Source organism: Prionailurus bengalensis, chromosome B3 (assembly GCF_016509475.1).
Source record: "Prionailurus bengalensis isolate Pbe53 chromosome B3, Fcat_Pben_1.1_paternal_pri, whole genome shotgun sequence".
NCBI lineage: Eukaryota > Metazoa > Chordata > Mammalia > Carnivora > Felidae > Prionailurus > Prionailurus bengalensis.
In genome coordinates, this window is record NC_057355.1 from 72474274 (window position 1) to 72498779 (window position 24506).

The 24506-nt window shown below is 39.2% G+C and overlaps 1 protein-coding gene across 6 annotated transcripts in view; it reads left to right on the forward strand.

Annotated features, from left to right (window-relative positions):
* Positions 1–496: 496 nt before the first annotated feature.
* The window catches only part of RPGRIP1 (RPGR interacting protein 1), a 90427-nt gene continuing 66417 nt past the window's right edge, over positions 497–24506 (forward strand). For all 6 annotated transcript variants that reach the window (XM_043554291.1, XM_043554292.1, XM_043554295.1 and 3 more), the window contains exons 1-2: positions 497–615; positions 6484–6603. In XM_043554291.1, coding sequence (XP_043410226.1) covers positions 6585–6603 — 19 coding nt within the window. In that variant the 5' untranslated portion in view covers positions 497–615; positions 6484–6584. The remainder of the gene's footprint in view (positions 616–6483; positions 6604–24506) is intronic.

A 24506-nucleotide genomic window follows, 5' to 3' on the forward strand; every position in this document is an offset into this window, starting at 1 on the left:
GGATTTCATGTGACAATTGGGACCGTATACCACTTAATATATGGTATGAATGCACTGACCGTCCGTGCAGAATTTTTAAGAACATCTATTTTCAAATATCAAGTTCTGTTGCATAATCACAGCCCAATGTTTGGTTTGGAAACTATCATCACACTGAAATGGGAGATAAACATTCTTTTACTTTCTGGCATATGTGGATTGAGCAGATACTGATTCCACCAATGGAGCAGGGTTTGTTCTCTTCAAAGAGATCTCAGGGATTCAGAAATTCTCCCACTGCGGTTGCCCTTTAGGAAGAGATTTAAAGATTTTCCCAATACCAACAAATTTCTGTTTAATCTCAAATCAGATAAATGTTTTCAGTTTTGGTTTTAGTTGAGAAACTGGTATGTTAAGGAATCTGGTAGCTATACTTTCTTCAGCTACAGCATGCATAGAGAAAAAGCACAGCCTTCAAGCTCTGTTCTACAAAGGGTTAATATCTTAATAGCTGAACAGAACTGTATTAATTCCTCTCTTAATGAGCCAGGAGGACAAGAGGATTCTAGAGGACCAGAGGACACCAGAACAGTCAGAAAAGAATTTAGAGTGAACTCTCTGGAGGAAGCAAGAACTGTAAGTTAAAAAAAAATTTTTTTAATGTTTATTTATTTTTGAGAGAGAGAGACAGACAGACAGAGACAGAGTGTGAGCAAGGGAGGGGCAGAGAGAGACAGGGAAACACAGAATCCAAAGCAGGCTCCAGGCTCTGAGCTGTCAGCACAGAGCCCGATGTGGGGCTCAAACCCACAAACTGTGAGATTATGACCTGAGCTGAAGTCGAATGCTTAACCGACTGAGCCACTTAGGCGCCCAAGAACTGTAAGTTTATATGTAATACACGTAGTCTCCCATTTCTTTGCCTAGGGTAGTTTTGAGAACAGTAAAATAAGTTTATTCATTGGATATTATCCTGCCAGTCTCCCAGGCATGCAGGCATCATGTCACTAGGTCATCTTTAATCCTATCACCCTCCTGACTCCATTCCACATCTAACTAGTTGGCAAGACTTTTCATTCTCCTCCCTCAGTGTCTTTGTGATCCATCCCACTCTTCCATCCCCCTGCCATCCTCCTTCCTATTTCAAGGCCACTTGTCTGAACCACAGCAGTATCCCTTTCCTCCCCTCTGCCAGTCTAAGTCACTAATACCAGAGAAATCTTCCTAAAGCTCTGCCACAGCTCTAACCCTACTGCTCTTGTGCTCAAAATATATAATTGCTGCCAAATGTCCGCAGAATGAATAAAACTCCTCTGACTTCTATGCAAGGTCTTCCAAACTATGCCTCCTTTCACTTAAATTCCCACAGCTCTCTTTCTCCAGCTCAGCACAGCTACCCACTACTGTCCAAGACCACCCTGCTCTTTGCTCACCCCTGACACTATTCAGACTGCCCTCTGTGTGTCGGATACTCTATCTCTACCTGCCAAAATCTCTCCCAGACACCAACAATCCCCATTCCACAAAGCTTTATCTGATCCTTCAAGTGAATGGGAATCTCAGTCTTCTTTACATTCTCATTTTGCTTTGTTCTTCTCTGATTGACTTTTTATATTTTGCCTTAGTTAAGTGTGTGCTTTTCTCATTTTTTGTCTCAATTATTCATCTCCTAAGACCAAGAGCTCAATTTTTCTTCTCCCTGTAGCAACTACACAAAATGGGCACACGGTAATACTTGTCAAATTAAGTTCAATCCAAATTCCAGGAATTCTGGTTATCTTTTCTGAGCACTCATACAACCAATGCTACAGTTACAGTGCCTGTACATTTCTCCCTTTATCTCGGTTCCAAGTTTCTTTCTAATACTTACATATCTCATTTGTTTCTATCCTCTTACGTAAAAGATCAGCTTCTCCTGAGTTCTCTCAGTCACTGTAAAAATATTGTATTTAAGAGTCTATGGAGGTGGTGGAGACTATGTGGCTCAGTCGGTTATGCATCCAACTCTTTTTTTTAATTTTTTTTTTAACATTTATTCCTTTTTGAGAGACAGAGTGTGAGTGGGGGAGGGGCAGAGAGAAAGGGAGACACAGAATCTGAAGCAGGCTCCAGGCTCGGAGCTGTCAGCACAGGGCCTGACGTGGGGCTGGAACTCACAAACCATGAGATCATGACCAGAGCCGAAGTTGGACGCTTAACTGACTGAGCCACCCAGGTGCCCCAACATCCAACTCTTGATTTCAGCTCAGGTCATCATCTCACAGTGTGTGAGATCGAGCTCCAAGTCGGGCTCGGGATTCTCTCTTTTTCTGTCTCTCCCGCTCTTGCATGCATGCTCTCTCTCTCTCTCTCAAAATAAATAAATACTAAAAAATAAATAAAAGTCTATTGGGGCACTGGCTGGCTCAGTCAGAGGAGCATGTGGCTCTTGGTCTCAGGATTGTGGGTTCAAGCCCCACATTGGGTGTAGGGATTACTTAAAAAATTGTTTTAATGTTTATTTTTGAGAGAGAGAGAGGGAGACAGAATGCAAGTAAGGAAGGGGCAGAGAGAGAGAGGGAGACACAGAATCCAAAGCAGGCTCCAGGCTCTGAGCTGTCAGCACAGAACCTGACATAGGGCTCAAACCCACAAACCATGAGATCATGACCTGGGCCAAAGTCGGATGCTTAACCGACTAAGCCACCCACGTGCCCCTGGTGTAGGGATTACTTAAATACACTTAAAATAAATAAAGGTATTTTCGTAATTTGTCTCTTCCTTCCTCCAGACTTTGAACTCAAAGGAGCCCAACTGCAGCCCCCATTTCAGGGACTTGACTATTTGGGGCCTGCTAAAGTTAGTCCCTTATAATGTGAGAAGACTTGGATTCCCAACCCATATTCAATTTGAACTAGTTAAAATCCTACTTCTATATTTTGTCATGCAGGCCTAGTTAATGCATTAATTTTTAAAAGAGGGGAATGTTTTTGCAGCATCTTTTCCTATTGCTACTGAAATGATACTGGCATTCCTTTGAGCAGATTATTTTTTTCCTTGGAGCAGATTTTTCACTTGATTTTTGAATTTTTCTTATCCCTCCCCTCTCCTACTCAAGTGGGAGACACCACTGTGGCTTTCACTTCACTATGTTCTTGAGTATGGAAGGGAATTAATACAAAACTTCGTGAAATTATTAAAAATAATTTCAGAAAGGGAAACAATTTCTGCTACAATCCAATGTCATAATATCTGCTGAAAAATTATTATACATTTGCATGTACCAGGCACTGTATTAAGTACTCTGTATACAGCGGTGTCCTCAAAAGAGCTTATGGACTAGTGAGGAGAGACATGGTATATAAGCACTATAGAAAACTGACTCCTATTAGTCAACACACAAGAAAATTACATATACCATCATATAAATCATTAACATATACAGATAAATACAATGTACACTTACCAATTGGCCAGAGATTAGTTCAGTGGACACAACAAAACAGCTAGCATTTCACTGATTCGGAGCCTGTACTAAATGCCAACCATTATGCTTCGCTTTTTATAGGTATCATCTTCGTGGATCCTCATAACCATATGAGTTTAGTATTTCATCCCTGTTTTATAGATAAGGAAGCTAAGGAAAGAGGTTAACTAACTTGTCCCTGGTCACACATAATGGACAGATGTGAATCCATGTCTTTCTTATTCTTACACTTTTGATTATAGCCACTATTTACAGTTCATTCCCTCCAAATTTAATCAGAGGTGAGGATAAAATCAGACGTAGAGGAGCCGGCTGTTTAATTTTAATTGCTGGCATCATCGAGCTGGCTTCATGCATCTATCACTGTTAAAGGGGTATTCTTTGTTCTCCTTCACCCTACCTTTGTCCCAGTGCACTGCAATTCTGAATATTACTTCAAGGTAATTCTTTTAGTTTTTCATTCCATTGGGTTCAAACAACTGATAAACCCTCCTTACTTATATCTACTCTCCAGTCTGTTTTTCCTGAGAGATTAACTCTGGTGACTTCATTGGATTTGGATGTTCCTTTAATCACACCTCTACTGACCATCTCTCCTGGGTTTTCTTTACTGCATTCTGAGAACCCGTGTTTCTTTATTGGAGCTTCTTTTACTTTAATTTTGGTACTTTTCAGTTGATCCACCATGCTATAAGTCTTTGGTGGTGTATTTTGGAATGATCATAAATGAGGACAGTCTTCTCTGAACTCAGTAAAGAACTATAGCATTTCATCTTCCACTATAGTTATATTTTTACAAATGGCTTTAGGTCCAGAGAACAAGGCCTCTAATGCAGTCACCTCACCTTTTCCTTCATGTTACTTCTCTACAACAGGAGGCTGGGAAGACGAGATAATTTAGCAAACTTGAAAAGCTACTTAAATGTGAGATTTACTTTAAAACAAAATGGTTTCCTTGATTGCTTCCATTTTGTCCTGATCTTAGGATTATTGTCTAACTTGTGAAAACACATCAACTTTTGGGTGATTGTTTAGTTTCTTTAAAATAGGCATGCTATAAAATCTGTATAGATTCATTTAAAATTATGTCATTAGAAAAATGTTCTCCACTTATTATGGTTTTAAAAAAATAAAACATTACAGAACGGAATATGAATGATCCAGTTCAAGTTAAATTGTTTGGAAAGTAGATCAACAAATATCAATATTCTCTCCCAGTGATAGAATTTCTCTATTATAATTCTCAGTTCAAAGTAAGCTTGTAACAAGCCTCTTTAGTTGACAAGTCAAGCTAGCTTCAGCAAAAAGTGGGTATTTTTTGTACAGGACATTGGCCTCTCCTCCAGAACCTAAGAGCAAGAACAGAGACTGGCCTTGTAAAAGACTAGAATCAAGAACAGAAAGCTTCCAGGACTTTTTGACTTATCTCAGCCACTCAGTGTCATTCTCTTTCTTGATCTGTTTACTCATTCATCTATTCATTTATTCAACATATATTTATTAGAAACGTTCTATGTTCCAGGAGCTATTTGAGCACTGGGAAATAGAGGTAAACAAAATAAACCAATTTTCTGCCTTCAACGTCCTCCTATTTTAGTGAGAGGACACAGACAATAAATATAAAAGACGGAGGTAGTTTTGAGTATGGTAAGTGTTACAAGGGAAATAAACAGGGACACACAACAGACTATAACTGAGGAAGTGCTCACTTTAGTTATGAAGGTCATAGAAAGTCCTCTTGGCAGAGGAAAAGATGCTGAGAGACTAAAGGATGAGATGGAAACAGCCATGTAAAGAGCAAGGGAAAGAGCATTACTCTAAAGTACAGAGGCCTTAAGGCAAGGAGCTGGACAGTTGTGGGAGCAGAGGGGAGGCCAGTGTCCAGGAGTGTTGTTTGCTAGAGGAGGTCATGTTCAAGGTATGGATCTGAGAAATAGGAAGAAGGTCAGATAGTGGAGGGCTGTGTCAGCCATGGTAAGGAGTTTAGATTTTATTTTAATTGTAAGGTAAATCCATTAGGGAATTTTAATCAGGAAATGCTATGACCTGGATTGTTTTATAAAGGTCACTGTGGGGGCGCCTGGGTGGCTCAGTTGGTTGAGCATCCGACTTCGGCTCAGGTCATGATCTTGCAGTCCATGAGTTCTGGCCCTGCGTCAGGCTCTGTGCTGACAGCTCAGAGCCTGGAGCCTGCTTGGAATTCTGGGTCTCCCTCTCTCTCTGCCCCTCCCCCACTCATGCTATGTCTCAGGCTACAGAGCAGAATATGGCCATAGAGAACTTGCAAGTTGACATAATAGTTCTAGCCATCCAAAGAGGCTAATTTAACTCTCTTGGTCCCATTTCCAACCACCTGAGAAAGAATCTGATTGGCCCAGTTTGGTCAGTTGTCTACCCCTAGTCCAATGAACAGTGACAATGGGTACTGGATCATAGAGTATAAACTGGTTACTGGAGGGTCAGTCCCTATAAATGGAGTCAGGAGGCCGGGGTCAGAGGCTTATTTCTTAGAGAAAGCAATGATCATTGGCTTGCAGGATGAGCAGACACTTACAAAAATGACCCTAAATGATATGCATCAATTCTATAATCAGCAAAATTGATTTCATTTTAAGTAAGTAACATCATTATTACTGAATGCTTAATCTTACCTTTTTTTTTTTAAATATACTCCATACCCAACATGGGGCTTGAATTCACAACCCTGAGGTCAATAGTTGCATGCTCTACCAACTGAGCAAGCCAGGCACCCCAAAGTATTTTTTTCATTTTATTTTATTTTAAGTAATCTCTATTCCCAATGTGGGGCTTGAACTCACAACCCTGAGATCAAGAGCCACATGCTCTACTGACTGAGACAGCCAGGCACCACTTAGTCTTACTCCTTAGTAAAGAGTGGTCAACACCATCCCCGCAAAATGCTAGTGTGTCTTGTACCATCATGAAAATGTTGATAAATTCCTCCTACAACCTAAGTACAGCCTACAGAAGACATCCTAAAGTTGCATATAATTGACTGGACTTTTCATTTATTTCAGTGTCCTGTGGGATCTCCTATATCGTGGGAACTGATACGACATCATATCTCCTGAGGACAATACATCAAAGGACCTAGTACAGACATAGACGGACACCTCTGATGGTACCAGCATCAAAAGGTAAATTCAGTGCCTGAAGATGGAAACCTTTTAGAGTTAAAACAATGTTCAGTCTGTCATTGTGGGGCAGCTTGCTAGCCTTCATAGTGACTGCTTTGCTCTTAACTCTTTTCCTCAATCTTCTTAAAATTTTATTCCTTAATTCTTATAATAGAAGTTTTACTGTGTGGATTTAGGAGGTAAAGCTAAATGCCACAACAAAAGCTGAGAACAAATGAATGGTTTCATTCCTCTATCCATGTAATTAGTCCTTCAGTCTCACTGAGCAGAGGTGGGCGATTTGAGATGAAATAGAACAGCCCACAAGAGCTTCCACACACACCTTAAGATATTTTTGTTAACTTTGTTCCTACTCTCCCACCCCTCAATCTTAATCATAGCTACTATTGATTTTATTTTCACTTGATTTTACTTCTATAAAAAATTTTCAGGGGCATCTCAGTCAGTTAAGTGTCTGACTCTTGATTTCAGCTTAGGTCATGATCTTATGGTTGGTGTGGTTTGTTGGATCAAGCCCCTCATTGGGCTCTACGCTGACAGCGTGGAGCCTGCTTGGGATTTTTTGTCTCTCCCTCTCTCTACCCCTCCCCTAGTCATGCTCTCACTGTCTTTCTCAAGATAAATAAATAAACATTTAAAAAAAAAAAAGGGTGCCTGGGTGGCTCAGTTGGTTAAGTGTCTGACTCTTGGTTTCAGCTCAGGTCATGATCTCACAATTCGTGAGTTCAAGCCCCACATCAGTCTCTGCATTGACAACATGGCACCTGCTTGGGATTCACTCTCTCCTCATCTCTCTCTACTCCTTCCCCACTCGTGCTGTCTCTGTCTCTCTCAGAAGAAAGAAAGACAGCTTAAAAAAAAATTTTTTTTTTCAAAGGTAGGGCGCTTTACCCACTGCCATGGGTGTATGAATGATGCAGTCACTTAGGATGAAAGCTTGGCATTATCTAGTAAAGTTGAACATAGGACTTTACTTCTGGATAAAAAATTTGCAGAAAATTTTGCATATGTGTACCAGGAGACCTATACAAGAATGTTCATAGCAGTGTTATTCATAAGACAAAAAAATGGAAACAACATGAATGTCCATAGTTCAGAAAATGAATGTACATTGATATGCATTCATAAAATGAAATAACAAATGTATTTTTTATAATAACTCTTTGGGTGCCTGGGTGGCTCAGTTGGTTGAGTGTCCAACTTCAGCTCAGGTCATGATCTTGCTCTTTGTGGGTTTGAGCCCCACGTCGGGCTCTGGGCTGATAGCTCAGAGCCTGGAGCCTGCTTCGGATTCTGTGTCTCCCTCTCTCTCTGCCCCTCCCCTGCTCACGCCCTGTCTCTCTCTAAACAATAAATAAAGATATATATATGTACATCGTATGTATGTATGTATGTATATACACACACAAACACACGTGTATGTGTGTATATATATGTATACATTGTACGTATGTATGTATGCATGCACACATGCCCATGCGCCTTGTGTACGTATATATATGTATATGTATAATAAAATATGTATAATATGTATATGTATAATAAAATATGGATATATGTATAATGTGTATACATATGCATAACATACATATGTATAATGTATGTATAATATATATGTATAATATACATATATGTATAATAAAATAAGTCTCACTTTCTTTTTTTTCCTGTTTGTGCCACTTTTATTTTTTTTCCAAATTTTTATTTTTTTATTTATTTTAACTTTTTTTTCTTTTCTTTTAATTTTTTTTTTTGCCTTGGAAATAGTTTTATTTTATTTTTTTCAATATATGAAATTTATTGTCAAATTGGTTTCCATACAACACCCAGTGCTCCTCCCAAAAGGTGCCCTCCTCAATACCCATCACCCACCCTCCCCTCCCTCCTACCCCCCATCAACCCTCATTTTGTTTTTTTTTTAATTTACATCCAAATTAGCGTATAGTGCAACGATTTCAGGAGTGCATTCCTTAGTGCCCCTTGCCCATTTATCCCATCCCCCCTCCCACAACCCCTCCAGTAACCCTCAGTTTGTTCTCCATATTTATTTTATTTATTTTTAAATATAATTTATTGTCAAATTGGCTAATATACAGTGTGCAAAGTGTGCTCTTGGTTTTTGGGGGTAAATTCTCGTGTTCATTGTTTATATAAAACACACAGTGCTCATCCCAACAAGTGCCCTCCTCAATGCCCATCACCCATCTTCCCCTCTCCCCCACCCCCATCCACCCTCAGTTTGTTCTCAGTATTTAAGAGTCTCTTATGGTTTGCCTCATTTCCTCTCTGTTTGTAACTATTTTCCCCCTTCCCTTCTCCCATGGTTTTGTTGTTTCTCAAGATCCACATATGAGTGAAAACATATGATCTCTCTCTTTATCTGACTGACTTATTTCACTTAGTATAATACCTTCCAGTTCTATCCATGTTGCTACAAATGGCATGATTTCATTCTTTCTCATTGCCAAGTAGTTTTCCCTTGTATATATAAACCACATTCATCAGTTGATGGACATTTAGGCTCTTTCCATAATTTGTCTATTGTTGAAAGTGCTGCTGTAAACATTGGGGTACATGTGCCCCTATGCATCAGCACTCCTGTATCCTTTGGATAAATTCCTAGTAGTGCTATTGCTGGGTTATAGGATAGCTCTATTTTTAATTTTTGGGGGAAACTCCACACTGTTTTCCAGAGCAGCTGCACCAGTTTACATTCCCACCAGCAACGCAAGAGGGTTCCCATTTCTCCACATCCTCACCAGCATCTATAGTCTCCTGATTTGTTCATTTTAGCCACTCTGACTGGCGTGAGGTGGTATCTCAGTGTGATTTTGATTTGTATTTCCCTGATCATGAGTGATGTTGAGCATCTTTTCATGTATCTGTTGGCCAACTGGATGTCTTCTTTGGAAAAATGTCTATTCATGTCTTTTGCCCATTTCTTCACTGGATTATTTGCTTTTCAGGCATGGAGGTTGGTGAGTTCTTTATAGATTTTGGATTCTAGCCCTTTGTCTGATATGTCATTTGCAAATACCTTTTCCCATTCCGTCAATTGCCTTTTAGTTTTGTTGATTGTTTCCTTTGCAGTTCAGAAGCTTTGTATCTTGATGAGATCCTAATAGTTCATTTTTGCTTTTAATTCTTTTGCCTTTGGAGATGTGTCAGGCAAGAAATTGCTGCAGCTGAGGTCAAAGAAGTTGCCACCTGCTTTCTCCTCTAGGGTTTTGATGGTATCCTGTCTCACATTTAGGTCTTTCATCCATTTTGGGTTTATTTTTGTGTATGATGTAAGAAAGTGGTCTAGTTTCATTGTTCTGCATGTTGCTGTCCAGTTTTCCCAGCACAGTTTGCTAAAGAGACTGTCTTTTTTCCATTGGATACTCTTTCCTGCTTTGTCAAAGATTACTTGGCCATAAATTTGTGGGTCTAATTCTATGTTTTCTATTCTATTCCATTGGTCTATGTGTCTGTTTTTGTGCCAATACCATGCTGTCTTGATGATTACAGCTTTGTAGTAGAGACAAAAGTCTGGGATTGTGATGCCTCCCACTTTGGTTTTCTTTTTCAACATTACTTTGGCTATTTGGGATCTTTTGTGGTTCCATACAAATTTTAGGATTGCTTGTTCTAGCTTTGAGAAGAATGCTGGTCCAATTTTGATTGGGATTGCATTGAATGTGTAGATCAATTTGGGTAGTATTGACATTTCAACAATACTTATTCTTCAAATCCATGAGCATGGAATGTTTTTCCATTTCTTTGTATCTTCTTCAGTTTCTTTCATAAGTTTTCTATAGTTTTCAGCATACAGGTCTTTTACATCTTTGGTTAGGTTTATTCCTAGGTATTTTATGGTTCTTGGTGCAATTGTAAATGGGATCAATTTCTTGATTTCTTTTTCTGTTGCTTCATTATTGGTGTATAGATATGCAACCAATTTCTGTACATTGATTTTGAACCCTGCGACTTTGCTGAATTCATGGATCAGTTCTAGCAGCCTGTTGGTGGAGTCTTTTGAGTTTTCCATCTAGAATATCATGTCGTCCATGAAAAGTGAAAGTTTGACTTCTTTTTTGCCAATATTGATGCCTTTTATTTCATTTTGTTGTCTGATTGCTGATGCTAGGACTTCCAAAACTATGTTAAACAACAGTGGTGACAGCGGACATCCCTGTCATGTTCCTGATCTGGGGGGGAAGCTCTCAGTTTCCCCATTGAGGATGATATTAGCTGTGGGCTTTTCATATATGACTTTTATGATGTTTAGGTATGTGCCTTCTATCCCGAATTTCTTGAGGGTTTTTATTAAGAAAGGATGCTGTATTTTGCTAAATGCTTTTTCTGTGTCTACTGACAGGATCATATGGTTCTTATCCTTTCTTTTATTAATGTGATGTATCACACTGATTGATTTGTGAATACTGAACCAGCCCTGCAGCCCAGGAATGAATCCCACTTGATCATGGTGAATAATTCTTTTTATATGCTGTTGAATTCGATTTGCTAGTATCTTGTTGAGAATTTTTGCACCCATACTCATCAGGGATATTGGTCTGTAGTTCTCTTTTTTTGCTGGGTCTCTGTCTGGTTTGGAAATCAAAGTAATGATGGCTTCATAGAACAAGTCTGGACGTTTTCCTTCCCTTTCTATTCTTTGGAACAGCTTGAGAAGGAAAGGTATTATCTACCAGACATTTATCTCTTTAAATGTCAGGTAGAATTCCCCAGGGAAGCCATCTGGTCCAGGACTCTTATTTGTTGGGAGATTTTTGATAACTGATTCAATTTCTTCTTCACTAGTTATGGGTTTGTTCAAATTTTCTATTTTTTACCATTTGAGTTTTGGAAGTGTGTGGGTGTTTAGGAATTTTTCCATTACTTCCAGGTTGTCCGTTTTGTTGGCATGTAATTTTTCATAGTATTCCCTGATAATTGCTTGTATTTCTGAGGGATTTGTTGTAATAATTCAATTTTTGTGATTTTATCTATTTGGGTCCTCTCTTTTCTTTTTGAGAAACCTGGCTAGAGGTTTATCAATTTTGTTTATTTTTTCAAAAAACAGCTCTTAGTTTCATTGATCTGATCCACTGTTGTTGTTTTTTTTTTCTATATTGTTTATTCCTGCTCTGATCTTTATTATTTCTCTTCTTCTGCTGATCTTGGGGTTTCTTTGTTGTTCTGCTTCTAGTTCCTTTAGGTGTGCTATTAGACTTTGGATTTGGGATTTTTCTTGTTCCTTGAAATAGGCCTGGGTTGCAATGTATTTTCCTCTTAGGACTGCCTTTGCTGCATCCCAAAGGGTTTGGACTGTTGTGTTTCATTTTCATTTGTTTCCATGTATTTTTTAATTTCTTCTTTAATTGCCTGGTTGACCCATTCATTCTTTAGTAGGATGTTCTTTAACCTCCATGCATTTGGAGGTTTTCCAAATTTTTTCCTGTGGTTGAGTTCAAGTTTCATTGCACTGTGATCTGAAAATGTGCATGGCATAATCTCAATTCTTTTATATTCATTGAGGGCTGTTTTGTGACCCAGTATGTGATATATCTTGGAGAATGTTCCATGTGCACTCAAGAAGAATGTGTATTCTGCTTTAGGATGAAAAGCTCTTAATATATCTATCAAGTCCATCTGGTCCAGTGTATCATTCAGGGCCATTGTTTCCTTATTGGTTTTCTGTGTAGATTATCTATTGTTGTAAATGGAGTATTAAAGTCTCCGGCAATTACCACATTCTTACTAATAAGACTGCTTATGTGTGTGATTAATTGTTTTATATATTTGGGTGCCACCGAATTGGGTGCATAAACATTTATAATTATTAGCTCTTCTTGAAAGATAGACTCCATAATTATGCTATAATGCCTTTCTTCATCTCTTGTTACAGACTTTAGTTTAAAATCTAGTTTATCCGATGTAAGTATGGCTACTACAGCTTTCTTTTGACTTCCAGTAGCATGATAGATGGTTCTCCATCCCCTCACTTTCAATCTGAAGGTGTCCTCAGGTCTAAAATAGGCCTCTTGTAGAGAGCAAATAGATGAGTCTTGTTTTTTGTCCATTCTGATACCATGTGTCTTTTTATTAGAGCATTTAGTTCATTTACATTTGATGTTATTATTGAAAGATGTGGATTTAGAGTCATTGTGTTATCTGTAGGCTTCATGCTTGTAGTGATGTCTCTGGTCATTTGTGGTCTTTGCAACATTCCACCCACAGAGCCCCCATTGGGATCTCTTGTAGGGCTGTTTTAGTGGTGATGAACTTCAGTTTTTGTCTGGGAAAATCTTTATCTCTCCTTCTATTCTGAATGACAGGCTTGTTGGATAAAAGATTCTTGGCTACATATTTTTCCTATTCAGCACATTGAATTTTTCCTGCCACTCCCTTCTGGCCTGCCAAGTTTCAGTAGATAGGTCTGCTTACCACCCTTATGTGTCTGTCCTTGTAGATTAAGGCCCATTTGTTCCTAGCTGCTTTCAGAATTCTCCCTTTATATTTGTATTTTACCAGTTTCACTATGATATGTCATGCAGAAGCATGATTCCTATTATGTCTGAAGGGAGTTCTCTGTGCCTCGCAGATATCAATGTCTGTTTCCTTCCCCAGATTGGGGAAGTTCTCAGCTATGATTTGTTCAAGTACACCTTCTGCCCCTTTCTCTCTCTCTTCTTCTTCTGAAACTCCTAAGATATGGGTATTATTACATTTCATGGAAGCACTTAGTTCTCTGATTCTCCCCTCATGTTCTAGAATTTTTTTCTCTCTCTTGTTCTCAGCTTCCTCTTTTTCCATATTTTTATCTTCTGTTTCACTTATTTTCTCTTTTTCCTCTTTAATCCTCACTGTCACCACCTCTAGTTTACTTTGCACCTCACTGACAACATTTTTAGATTCATCATGACTGGGGCACCTGGGTGGCTCAGTCGGTTGAGTGTCCGACTTCGGCTCAGGTCATGATCTCGTGGTCTGTGAGTTTGGGTCCCGCATCGGGCTCTGTGCTGGCAGCTCAGAGCCTGGAGCCTGCTTTCGACTCTGTGTGTCTCTCTCTCTCCGCCCCTCCCCTGCTCATGCTCTCTCTGTCAAAAATAAATAAACATTAAAAAAAAATTAAAAAAAAATTCATCATGACTAATTTTTAGTTCCTTGATCTCTGTAGCAATAGATTCTCTGCTGTCTTCTATTTTTTCAAGCCCAGCAATTAATCTTATGACTATTATTCTAAAATCTTGTTCAGTTATATTGTTTATATCTGTTTTGAACAATTATTTAGCTATCATTTCTTCCTGGAATTTCTTTTGATGAGAATTCTTCCATTTTGTCATTTTGGCTAGTTTTCTGTCCTTTGTGTGTTTTAAAAGCTTGTTATGTGTCCTGTACCTGCAAGCACTACTATATTAAAGAGGGGTCATACATTGTCTAAGGCCTGGCCTTTCACTAGGTGTTTATTGGAGTCTGTTACTTGCTCTGTGTCGTTGTGACTCTGGTTCCTTTTTCTCCTTACTTGTAGTGTTGTTTTGGACCCTCCACCAGTTCGCTTTGACTTGCTGTTGAAGTAGCCCTGGAAAAGAAAACAAACAAACAAAAACAGAAAAAAAAACCCAAAACACCAGCTACAGCAAAACAATGGGTGGGAGCATTGTTAATGGAAGAGGCCTTTTCCCATACAAAGAGAGAAATGATAGGGGCAGGGAAAAAGAAAAGAAAAGAAAATTGATCCAGCAGAGAAACTATACAGCTTAATCCAGAGAGAGGGGGCAGCGGGGAATTAAAGGAGGAGATATAGAACAGGTATAAAGAGAATAGATTAAATATGTCTGCTTAAACAAACCAACAACCAGAATAACCAGACTAGAGGAGGGACGAAATAAGAAGGAGGAAAGGAAGGTAAAGAAAAATGTGTATATTTAATAAGAATTGTCCAAGAATTAAATCAGGAAATGTAAAACCGCTGGGTGCCTTGGAACTGGTAAAACCACTGGCCTGGAGGAGGGGCTGTCTGGTTGGTCATCATCAATCCTGCTCCAGTAGATTCGCAATTACCAGGCGTGGAGGGGCGTGGTTTGGTGTAAGCAGGTCCGCCTCCACTGTGGGCCCACTGTCCATTCCTTGAGGCCCCACCTTGTTGGTGATGGGGAGGAAAATAGCGACACCCTAGACACCCTAGTCTCTCCTCCAGGGACCGGGTGTCCCAAGTCACTGTGTTAAAGCCGTTCTCCTAGTGCCAGGGGTGCGAATGAGGCAGTTTGTCTTGCTCCGCCCACTCCCACACCTCCCTGGTGCTAGGCTGGAATTCAAACCTCAATGTCTTAAAGAGTCCTGCTCTGTGCGCCCTAGTTCTGGGGAAGTGCTGCTCTGCGCTGTGGATATATGGCCTCTGGCTGGTGGTGCCGGCAGTCTTTGTACTTTGAATGGTTATATACCTTCTTCCTACAGCACTCCAAGGAGGGGATTGCTTTCCCCCACTGCGGACCACGCCTGTGGACTAGTTACTGAGCCCAGGGCTGGCTCCCTTCCTCCCCAGGTGTGCAAACAGGGCAGTCGGCCCCAGTCTGGAGAAAGCCCGGCAGTTAGAGATTGGATCTTTGTCCATCCTGGTCTGTGGTTCTTCACTTGTCCAGATACTGTCCTACACTTCCCCAGCCTGTCTTTCTCTTCCCTTTGTCTCTTCACAGAAGGGGATCCCTCCCACCCAAGCCTACATTGCTCATTTTATCTCTCCCAATTCACAATCATGCATCTATGGCCCACCAGGCTGGCCCCGTGGCTCTAATTTCCTTTATAAAATTATAAAGATATGTAAGGGAGGCGTGCCTGGGTGGCTTAGTCAGTTAAGCATCCAACTCTTGATTTCAGCTCAGGTCATGATCTTACAGTCATGAGATTGAGCCCTGCATCTTCCAGTTTAGAGCCTGCTTGGGATTCTTTGTCTCTGTCCCTTCCTTGCCCATGTGCTTGCTCTTTCTGTCTCTCTCTCTCAAAATAAATATTAAAAAACATTAAATAAATAAACGTTTATTATAAACATAAACATTAAATAAGCATTATAAACATAAATAAACATTAAAAAATTAATTAATTAAAAAAAAGAAATATACAGCAGTTACTAGTGATATAGCCTTCATGATAATAGTCACCTCTGGGGGAAGAAGGGAATAGGATGTGTGGGAACTTACAGAGGGTTCTTAGTGTATTAGTAATGTTCTGTTTCTTCAGCTAGTATGTATGTGTACACTTCATTATTCTTCAAACTATTTCCTCATTTATATATGTGAGATGTATATATTAACATTTTTATAATCATACATATATAATGTATGTATTACACATAACAGTTTTATTGGGATATAATTTACATGCCATAAAATTCACTCTTTCAAATTGTACAATTCAGTAATTTTTACTATATTGATAGTTTTGAATTCATACCCACTAATTTTAGAACATTTAATTACCCCAAAAAGAAACCCTTTATTGGGGCACCTGGGTGGCTCAGGCAGTTATGTCAGACTCTTGATTTCAGCTCAGATCATGGTCTCACAGTTCATGAATTCAAGCCCCACTTCAGGCTTTGCACTAACAGCACAGAGCCTGCTTGGAATTCTCTCTCTCCCTCTCTCCCTGCTCCTCCCCTGTGTGCTTGTGTACTCTCTCTCTTTCTCAAAATAAACTTAAAAAAAAAAAGAAGCCCTGTCCCCATGTCCCCACAGCCTGCCTCTCATAATCACTCATCTGCTTTCAGTCTCTATCCATTTGCCTGGTCTGCACATTTTGTGTAGAAGGAATCATATATTTTTTGTGTGTCTGGCTTCTTTCACTTAGCATGTTTCCAAAGTTCATCCATGTTATAGCATTTATCAATACCTCCATTCCTTTTTATTGCATAATAATATTTCATTTTATGGGCATACCACATTTGTTTATATATTCATAGGTTGATGGACATTTGGATTATTATAGGTCATATGATAGTTCTATGTTTAACGTTTTGAAGAATTGCCAAACTATTTTTAAAGCAGTTGTACCCTTTTATGTTCCTACCAACAATGTATGAAAGTTCCAATTTTTTCATATCCTCACTTGTTATTGAAGTGATCTCGTGTGTGTGTGTGTGTGTGTGTGTGTGTGTGTGTGTTTTAATGCTTTTTTATTGATTTTGAGAGAGATAGAGACAGTGCAAGTAGGGGAGGGAGAGAATCCCAAGCAGGCTCCACACTGTCAGCACAGAGCCTGATGCAGGGCTTGATCTCAGGGACTGCAATATCATGACCTGAGCCCAAACCAAGAATCGGACACTTAGCCAACTGAGCCATCCAGGCACCCCTCTTAGGTTGTTTTTAAGAATTTATTCTTTTGTGGTTTTGATTTGCACTTCCCTAATGAATAATCACACTGAACATCTTTCATGTATTTATCATTCACTTGTTTAGCTTCTTTGGAAGAATGTCTCCTTAGATCCTTTATCCAATTTTTTAGTGTTTGTTTATTTTTGAGAGAGAGAAAGAGAAAGAACAAACAAGCTGGCAGGGGTGGGGGGGGGCAGAGAGAGAGAGAGGGACACACAGAATCCAAAGCAGGCTCCAGGCTCTGAGCTATCAGCACAGTGCCTGATGCAGGGCTTGAATTTGTGAACCTTGAGATCATGACATGAGTTGAAGTTAGATGCTCAACTGACTGAGCCCCTGGGCATCCCGATCCTTTGTCCATTTTAAAGTTGAGTTATATGTCTTTATATTGTTGGTTATAAGAGTTCTTTATGTATTTTGGATACTAATCTCTTACCAGATATGTGATCTGCAACTCTTTTTCCCATTCTGTAGGTTTCTTGACAGTGTCCTCCAAATCATGAAAGTTAATTTTGATGAAGTCCAGTTTATCTACTTTTTCACTTGTCACTTGTGCTTTTGGTTTCAGGTCTAACTTCATAGTGATATTTAACACTGCCTAATCCAAGGTCACAAAGATTGACTTCTATGTTTTCTTGTAAGGATTTTATAGTTTTAGCTCTTACATTTAGGTCTGTATTTCATTTTGAGTTAACTTCTTATATGGTGTGAGATAAGGATCCAAATTCATTCTTTTGCATGTGTCTCTCTAGTCGTCCAGCACCATTTGTGGGGAAAAAAACAATTCTTTCCCCATTGAATTTTCTGGGCACACTTGTTGGAAAGCAATTAACTGTAAATATAAGAGTTTACTTCTGGACTCTCAGTTTTATTCCATTAATCTACATATGTATCCTATGTCAGTATTGTGCTGTCTTTTTTTTTTTTTTAATGTTTGTTTATTTTGAGAGAGTGACAGAGTGCAAATGGGGAAGGGACAGAGAGAGAGGGAGACAGAGAATTCAAAGCAGGCTCCAGGCTCTGAGCTGTCAGCACAGAGTCCAATGCAGGGCTTGAATTCATGAACCATGAGATCACGACCTGAGCCTAAGTCAAATGCTTAACCGACTGAGCCACCCAGGTGCCCCTGTGCTGTCTTGATTCTTATAGCTTTGTAGTAAGTTTTGAAATCAGGATGTGTGAATCCTACAACTTTGTTCTTTTATTTATTTATTTATCTATTTATTTATTTATTTATTTATTTATTTATTTATTTAAAAAAATTTTTTTTTCAACGTTTATTTATTTTTGGGACAGAGAGAGACAGAGCTTGAACGGGGGAGGGGCAGAGAGAGAGGGAGACACAGAATCGGAAACAGGCTCCAGGCTCCGAGCCATCAGCCCAGAGCCCGACGTGGGGCGCGAACTCCCGGACCGCGAGATCGTGACCTGGCTGAAGTCAGACGCTTAACCGACTGCACCACCCAGGCGCCCCAACTTTGTTCTTTTTCAAAGTTATTTTAGCTATTCTGTATTCCTTGAATTTCCATATGAACTTTAGGATCAGCTCGTCAATGTCTGGGGGGAAAAAAAACCAACTGGGATTTTGATAGGGACTGCATTAATTTGTACATGAATTGTGGAAATATTGCCATCTTTTCAATATTAGGTCTTTAAATCCATGAACATGGGATGTCTTCCTAATTATTTAAACGTTTTTAATTCCTTTAAATGATGTTTTATATATTTCAGTGTACAAATTTTACACCTCTTTGTTACATTTATTCCCATTTATTTTTTATGCTATTGTAAATTGATTTGTTATCTTAATTTAGTCTTCAGATTGTTTAGTAGATAGGAATATCATTAATCTTGTGCATTGATCCTACACCTGAAAACTTTACTCACCTCGTATATTACTTCTAGTAGTTTTTTTTTTAAGTTTATTTATTTTGAGAGACACAGAGAGACAGAGAGAGTGCACATATGAGCAGAGGAGGGGCAGAGAGAGAAAGAGAGAGAGAATCCCAAGCAGGCTCCACACTGTGAGTTCAGAGCCCAAGGCAGGGCTCAATCTCACAAACTGTGAGATCATGACCTGAGCCAAAATCCGGAATTGGAGGCTTATTCAACTGAGCCACCCAGGTGCCCATCTAATAACTTTTTTTTTTTCTAGTGGATTCATTAGGATTTTCTATATACATCATCATGTTATCTGTTAATACAGATAGTTTTACTTTTTTTTTTCTAATTTGGGTGTATTTTCTTTTTCATGCCTAATTTCCATGGATAGAACCTCCAGTAAAATGTTAAATATAAGTGGCAAGAATGGACATCCTTGTCATTTTCCTGATCTCAGTGGGAGAGCTTTAGATCTGTTAAGCATGATTTTAGCCCTGAGTCTTTTGTAGATGGCCCTTATCAGGTTGAGGAAGTTTCTTTCTATTAGTAGTTGATTGAATGTTTTTATCATGAAAGGATGTTGGATTTGTCAATTTTTTTTCTGTGACCATTGATATGATGTCGTTTTGTCTTTTAGTATATTAATATGGCATATTACATTGATTTTTCATATTTTAAACCAAGCTGTATTCCTGGGATAAATTCCTTTTGGTATGATTAACAGCCATTTTTTGTTTTTTAATGTTTTATTTATTTTTGAAAGAGAGAGAGCACAAGTCGGGGAGGGGCTGGGAGAGGGCTGAACAGAGCATCTGAATTGGGCTCCATGCTGACAGCAATGAGCCCGATGTGGGACTCAAACTCAGACACCATGAGATCATGACCTGAGCCACATGTTCAACTGACTGAGCAACCCAGATGCCCCTGGTTAAAAGCCTTTTTATGTGTTGCTTGATTCAGTTTGATATTTTTTTGTTGAGGATTTTGTGTCTGTGGTTATAAGAGATACTGATCTATGTTTTCTTTCTTGTGATGTCTTTGGTTTCGAACTCATGTAATAAGTTGGGAAGTGTTGCTTGTTCTATTTTTTGGAAGGCTTTGTGAAGGATTGGTGTTAATTCTTCTTTAAATATTTGGTAGAATTCATCAGTGAAGTCATCTGGGCTTGAGATTTTCTTGGTGGAATGTTTTTTATTAAAAATTCAGTCTCATATGTCTGTTCAGGTTTTCTGTTTCCTCTTGAGTCAATTTTAGTAATTTGTGTCTTTCTAGGAAACTGTCCTCTGCACCTGTGTTATCTAATTTGTTGACATACAATTGTTTGTAGTATTCCCATATAGTTCTTTTTATTCTTTTTTTTTTTTAATTTTTTTTTCAACGTTTATTTATTTTTGGGACAGAGAGAGACAGAGCATGAACGGGGGATGGGCAGAGAGAGAGGGAGACACAGAATCGGAAACAGGCTCCAGGCTCTGAGCCATTAGCCCAGAGCCTGACGCGGGGCTCGAACTCACGGACCGCGAGATCGTGACCTGGCTGAAGTCGGACGCTTAACCGACTGCGCCACCCAGGCGCCCCTCTTTTTATTCTTTAAGTTGGTATGATGTCACTTTGTTCATTCCTGATTTTAGCAATTTGAGTCTTCTCTCTTTAATCTTGGTCAGTCTAGCTAAAGTTTTGTTAACTTTGTTTATCTCTCCAAGAACCAATATTTGTTTTACTAATTTTCACTATTTTTCTGCTTCTTGTTTGATTTATTCTTGCTCTACTCTTTGTTTTTTCCTTCCTTCTGCTTGCTTTGGGTTTAGCTTCCTCTTCTTTTTCTAATTTCTCAAGGTTTGATTTGAGATCTTTTTGAATGCAGACATTTACAGCTATAAATTTCCCCATTAGCTCTGTGTTTAACTACATCCAATAAATTTTGGGTTGTGTTTTCATTTGTGTAAGACATTAGCAATAAAACAAGTTCAATTAAAAAAAAAAGGAGGACCTAGTCAAGCCAGGAGGTAACAAAGCTACATAATGTCTAGAGCTTGTTCAGTTACTGATGCTAAATGGATCATAATATTTTAATAAGGGGAGAATCTATTTGTTTATAATGCTCTTTAGCAGTGCACAACTGGGGCTTTTGTGCTTCTCAAACCTTTATTCCATGAACTGAAATGCGAACTGACTGAGATAATTTTCAAAGTCAGAAAAGTCATAGTATTAGTGACTGAAAACCCTGTGCAGGAATTAACCACCTAGAGAGTCTAGTCAATTTTGAGGCCATCCACATGACCAAAGAGCCAAAATAACTTAATGTTTATTCACAAGAAGGTGCCAGAATGAAGGATTTACATAATGATTTTGTGGAAAAAGAAACTTTTATAGGTTTCATTACAAACTGTGTCCAATTTTATTCCTGTTATTTATGTAATAGTTAAAAGTAAATAAAGTAAAGTGCCTGTTATAAATGAAGATTTTCATAAAGGCTTATGGTCATGTTAAAAATTGTCTTCCTTGGGGGCTCCTGGGTGGCTCAGTGAATTAAGTGTCCTACTCTTGTTTTCGGCTCACGTCATGATCCCAGTGTCATGGGATTGAGCTCCACATTGGGCTCTGTGCTGACAGTGTAGAGCCTGCTTGGGATTCTCTCTCTCCCTCTCTTCCCCTCTCTTGCTCACACACTCTCTCTCTCAAAACAAATAAACATTAAAAATTTTTTTTCTTCCTAGTGACCATACTTTCTTTCCTATTAAGCTAAGTGGCCTAGCAATCAGCTGCATTATTTTGTAAGTTCATTGGTTTGGAAGTTATATCTATTTTATTCCCCCCATTCTAAGCAATATTGAATTTATTTTAGATACTTTGGGAGAAAAGAAACTTAAAAAAAATTTTTTTAGTGTTTATTTCTGAGAGAGAGAGAGAGAGAGAGAGAGAGAGAGTGCACAAGCAGGGGAGGGGTAGAGCGAGAAAGGAGACACAGAATCCAAAGCAGGCCCAAGGCTCTGAGCTGTCAGAACAGAGCCCAACATGGGTCTTGAACTCACAAACCGTGAGATCATAACCTGAGCTAAAGTTGGACACTCAACTGACTGAGCCACCCAGGTGCCCTGAGAAACTTTTTTTTTAATTGAAGTATAGTTGACACACAATGTTACATTAGTTTTAGGTGTACAGCATAGTGATTCATGATCTCTTTACTTACACTATCTATGCTCATTACAAGTGTAGCTACCATCTGTCACTATTCAACACCATTGACTGTATTCCCTATGTTGTACCTTTCATCCCTGTGACTTATTCATTCCATAACTCCCACTCTCCTTCCTCCATTTTGCCCATCCTTCTACCCCTTCCGCTCTGGCAACCACCAGTTGGTTCTCTGTATTTATGGGTTTGTTACTGCTTTTTTTTTTTTTTTTTGGATTGCACATATAAGTAAAATCATATTGTATTTGTCTTTACCTGACTTATGTCATTAATAATACCTTCTAGGCCCATCCAAGTTGTTACAAATGGCAAGATCTTATTTTTATGGCTGAGTAATATTCCAACGTATATATCATATCTTTTTTTTTTTTCATGTTTATTTCTTTTTGAGAGAGAGACAGAGACAAAGACAGAGCACAAGACAGGGAGGGGCAGAGAGAGAAAGAGACACAGAATCCAAAGAGGCTCCAGGCTCTGAGCTATCAGCACAGAGCCCCGACGTGGGGCCTGAACTCATGAACCACAAGATCGTGACCTGAGCTGAAGTTGGACAGTCAACTGACTGAGCCACCCAGGCACCCCTATATACATACCACATCTCCTTTATCCATTCATCTATCTTGGGTTGTTTCTTTATTATTATTATTTTTAATTTTAGAGCTAGGAAAAGGGGCAGAGGGAGAGAGAGAAAGAATCCTCAGTGTGCTCCACGCTCAGCACAGAGTCCGATGTGGGGCTCAATTCCATGACCCTGGGATCATGACCTGAGCCAAAATCAAGAGTTGGACACTTAACCGACTGAGATACACAGGCTCCCTGCATTGTTCCCATATCTTGGCTATTCTAAATAATGCTGAAGTAAACATAAGCAGTGCATATATCTTTTAAAACTAGTGTTTTTGTTTTTTTATGGTAAATACCCAGTAGCTGAATTACTGGATCATATGGTAATTCTATTTTTAATTTTTTGAGATAACTCCATACTGTTTTCCACAGTGTCTACATCAATTTGTGTTCCCACCAACGTTGCATGAGGGTTCCTTTTTCTCCACATCCACACCAACACTTGATATTTCTTGTCTTTTTGATACTAGCCATTCTGACAGATATAAGGTGATATATCTCATTGTGGCTTTAATTTGCATTTCCCTGATTATTAGTGATGTTGAATATCTTTTCATGTCACCCAGATCTTAGTTTTTGATTTGTTTCTTTGTTTGTTTTTAAGTAATCTCTACACCCAATGTGGGGCTTGAACTCAAGACCCAGGATCAAGAGTCACATGTTCTACCAACTGAGACAGCCAGGTCCCCCGATAGGTTTTTTTGTGGGTTTTTTTGTCTTTTTTTTTTTTTTTAAGTTGGCTCCATGCCGAACATTGGGCTTGAACTCACACCCTGAGATCAAGAAGTGCTCCCATGAAGATATTTTATTTTTTTTAATTTAAAAAAACTGTTATTTATTTATTTATTTATTTATTTATTTTTATTTTAAAATTTTTTAACGTTTATTTTTTATTTTTATTTATTTATTTAATAAATTATGTTTTATTTATTTTTGAGACAGAGAGAGACAGAGCATGAATGGGGGAGGGGCAGAGAGAGAGGGAGACACAGAATCGGAAGCAGGCTCCAGGCTCTGAGCCATCAGCCCAGAGCCTGATGCGGGGCTCGAACTCACGGACCACGAGATCGTGACCTGAGCTGAAGTCGGACGCTTAACTGACTGAGCCACCCAGGCACCCCAAAAAATGTTTTTATTTATTTTTGAGACAGAGACAGAGCATGAGCAGGGGAGGAGCAGAGAGAGAGGGAGACACAGAATCCAAAGCAGGCTCCAGGCTCCAAGCTGTCAGCACAGAGCCTGATGAGGGGCTCAAACTCACAGACTGTGATAACATGACCTGAGCAGAAGTCAGACACTTAACTGACTGAACCACCCAGGTGCCCCCCATGAAGATATTTTAAAAGGACACCAGAACCAGCTGGAAGGGCTCACACTGGCTGAATCTGGGACAGTTTGAGTGTGAAGATGAATAATGATAGGGATGCCTGGGTGGCTCAGTCAGTTAAGCCTCCAACTCTTGATTTTGGCTCAGGTCATGATCTCATAGTCATGAGATCAAGCTCCGCACTGGGCTCCACACGCTGGGCATAAAGCCTCCTTGGGATTCTCTCTCTCTCTCTTTCTGTGTCCCTCCCCTGCTTGTATGCTCTCTCTCTAAAAAGAAATAAAAATTAGAGGCGCCTGGGTGGCTCAGTTGGTTGACCATCCTACTTCAGTTCAGGTCATGATCTCATGGTTCGTGAATTCAAGCCCCGTGTCGGGCTCTGTGATGACAGCTCAGACCCTGGAGCCTGCTTCAGATTCTGTGTCTCCCTCTTTCTCTGCCCCTCTCCTGCTCATGCTCTGTCTCTCTCAAAAATAAATAAACATTAAAAATAATTTTTAATAAAAAATAATAATTTTGGGGGAAAA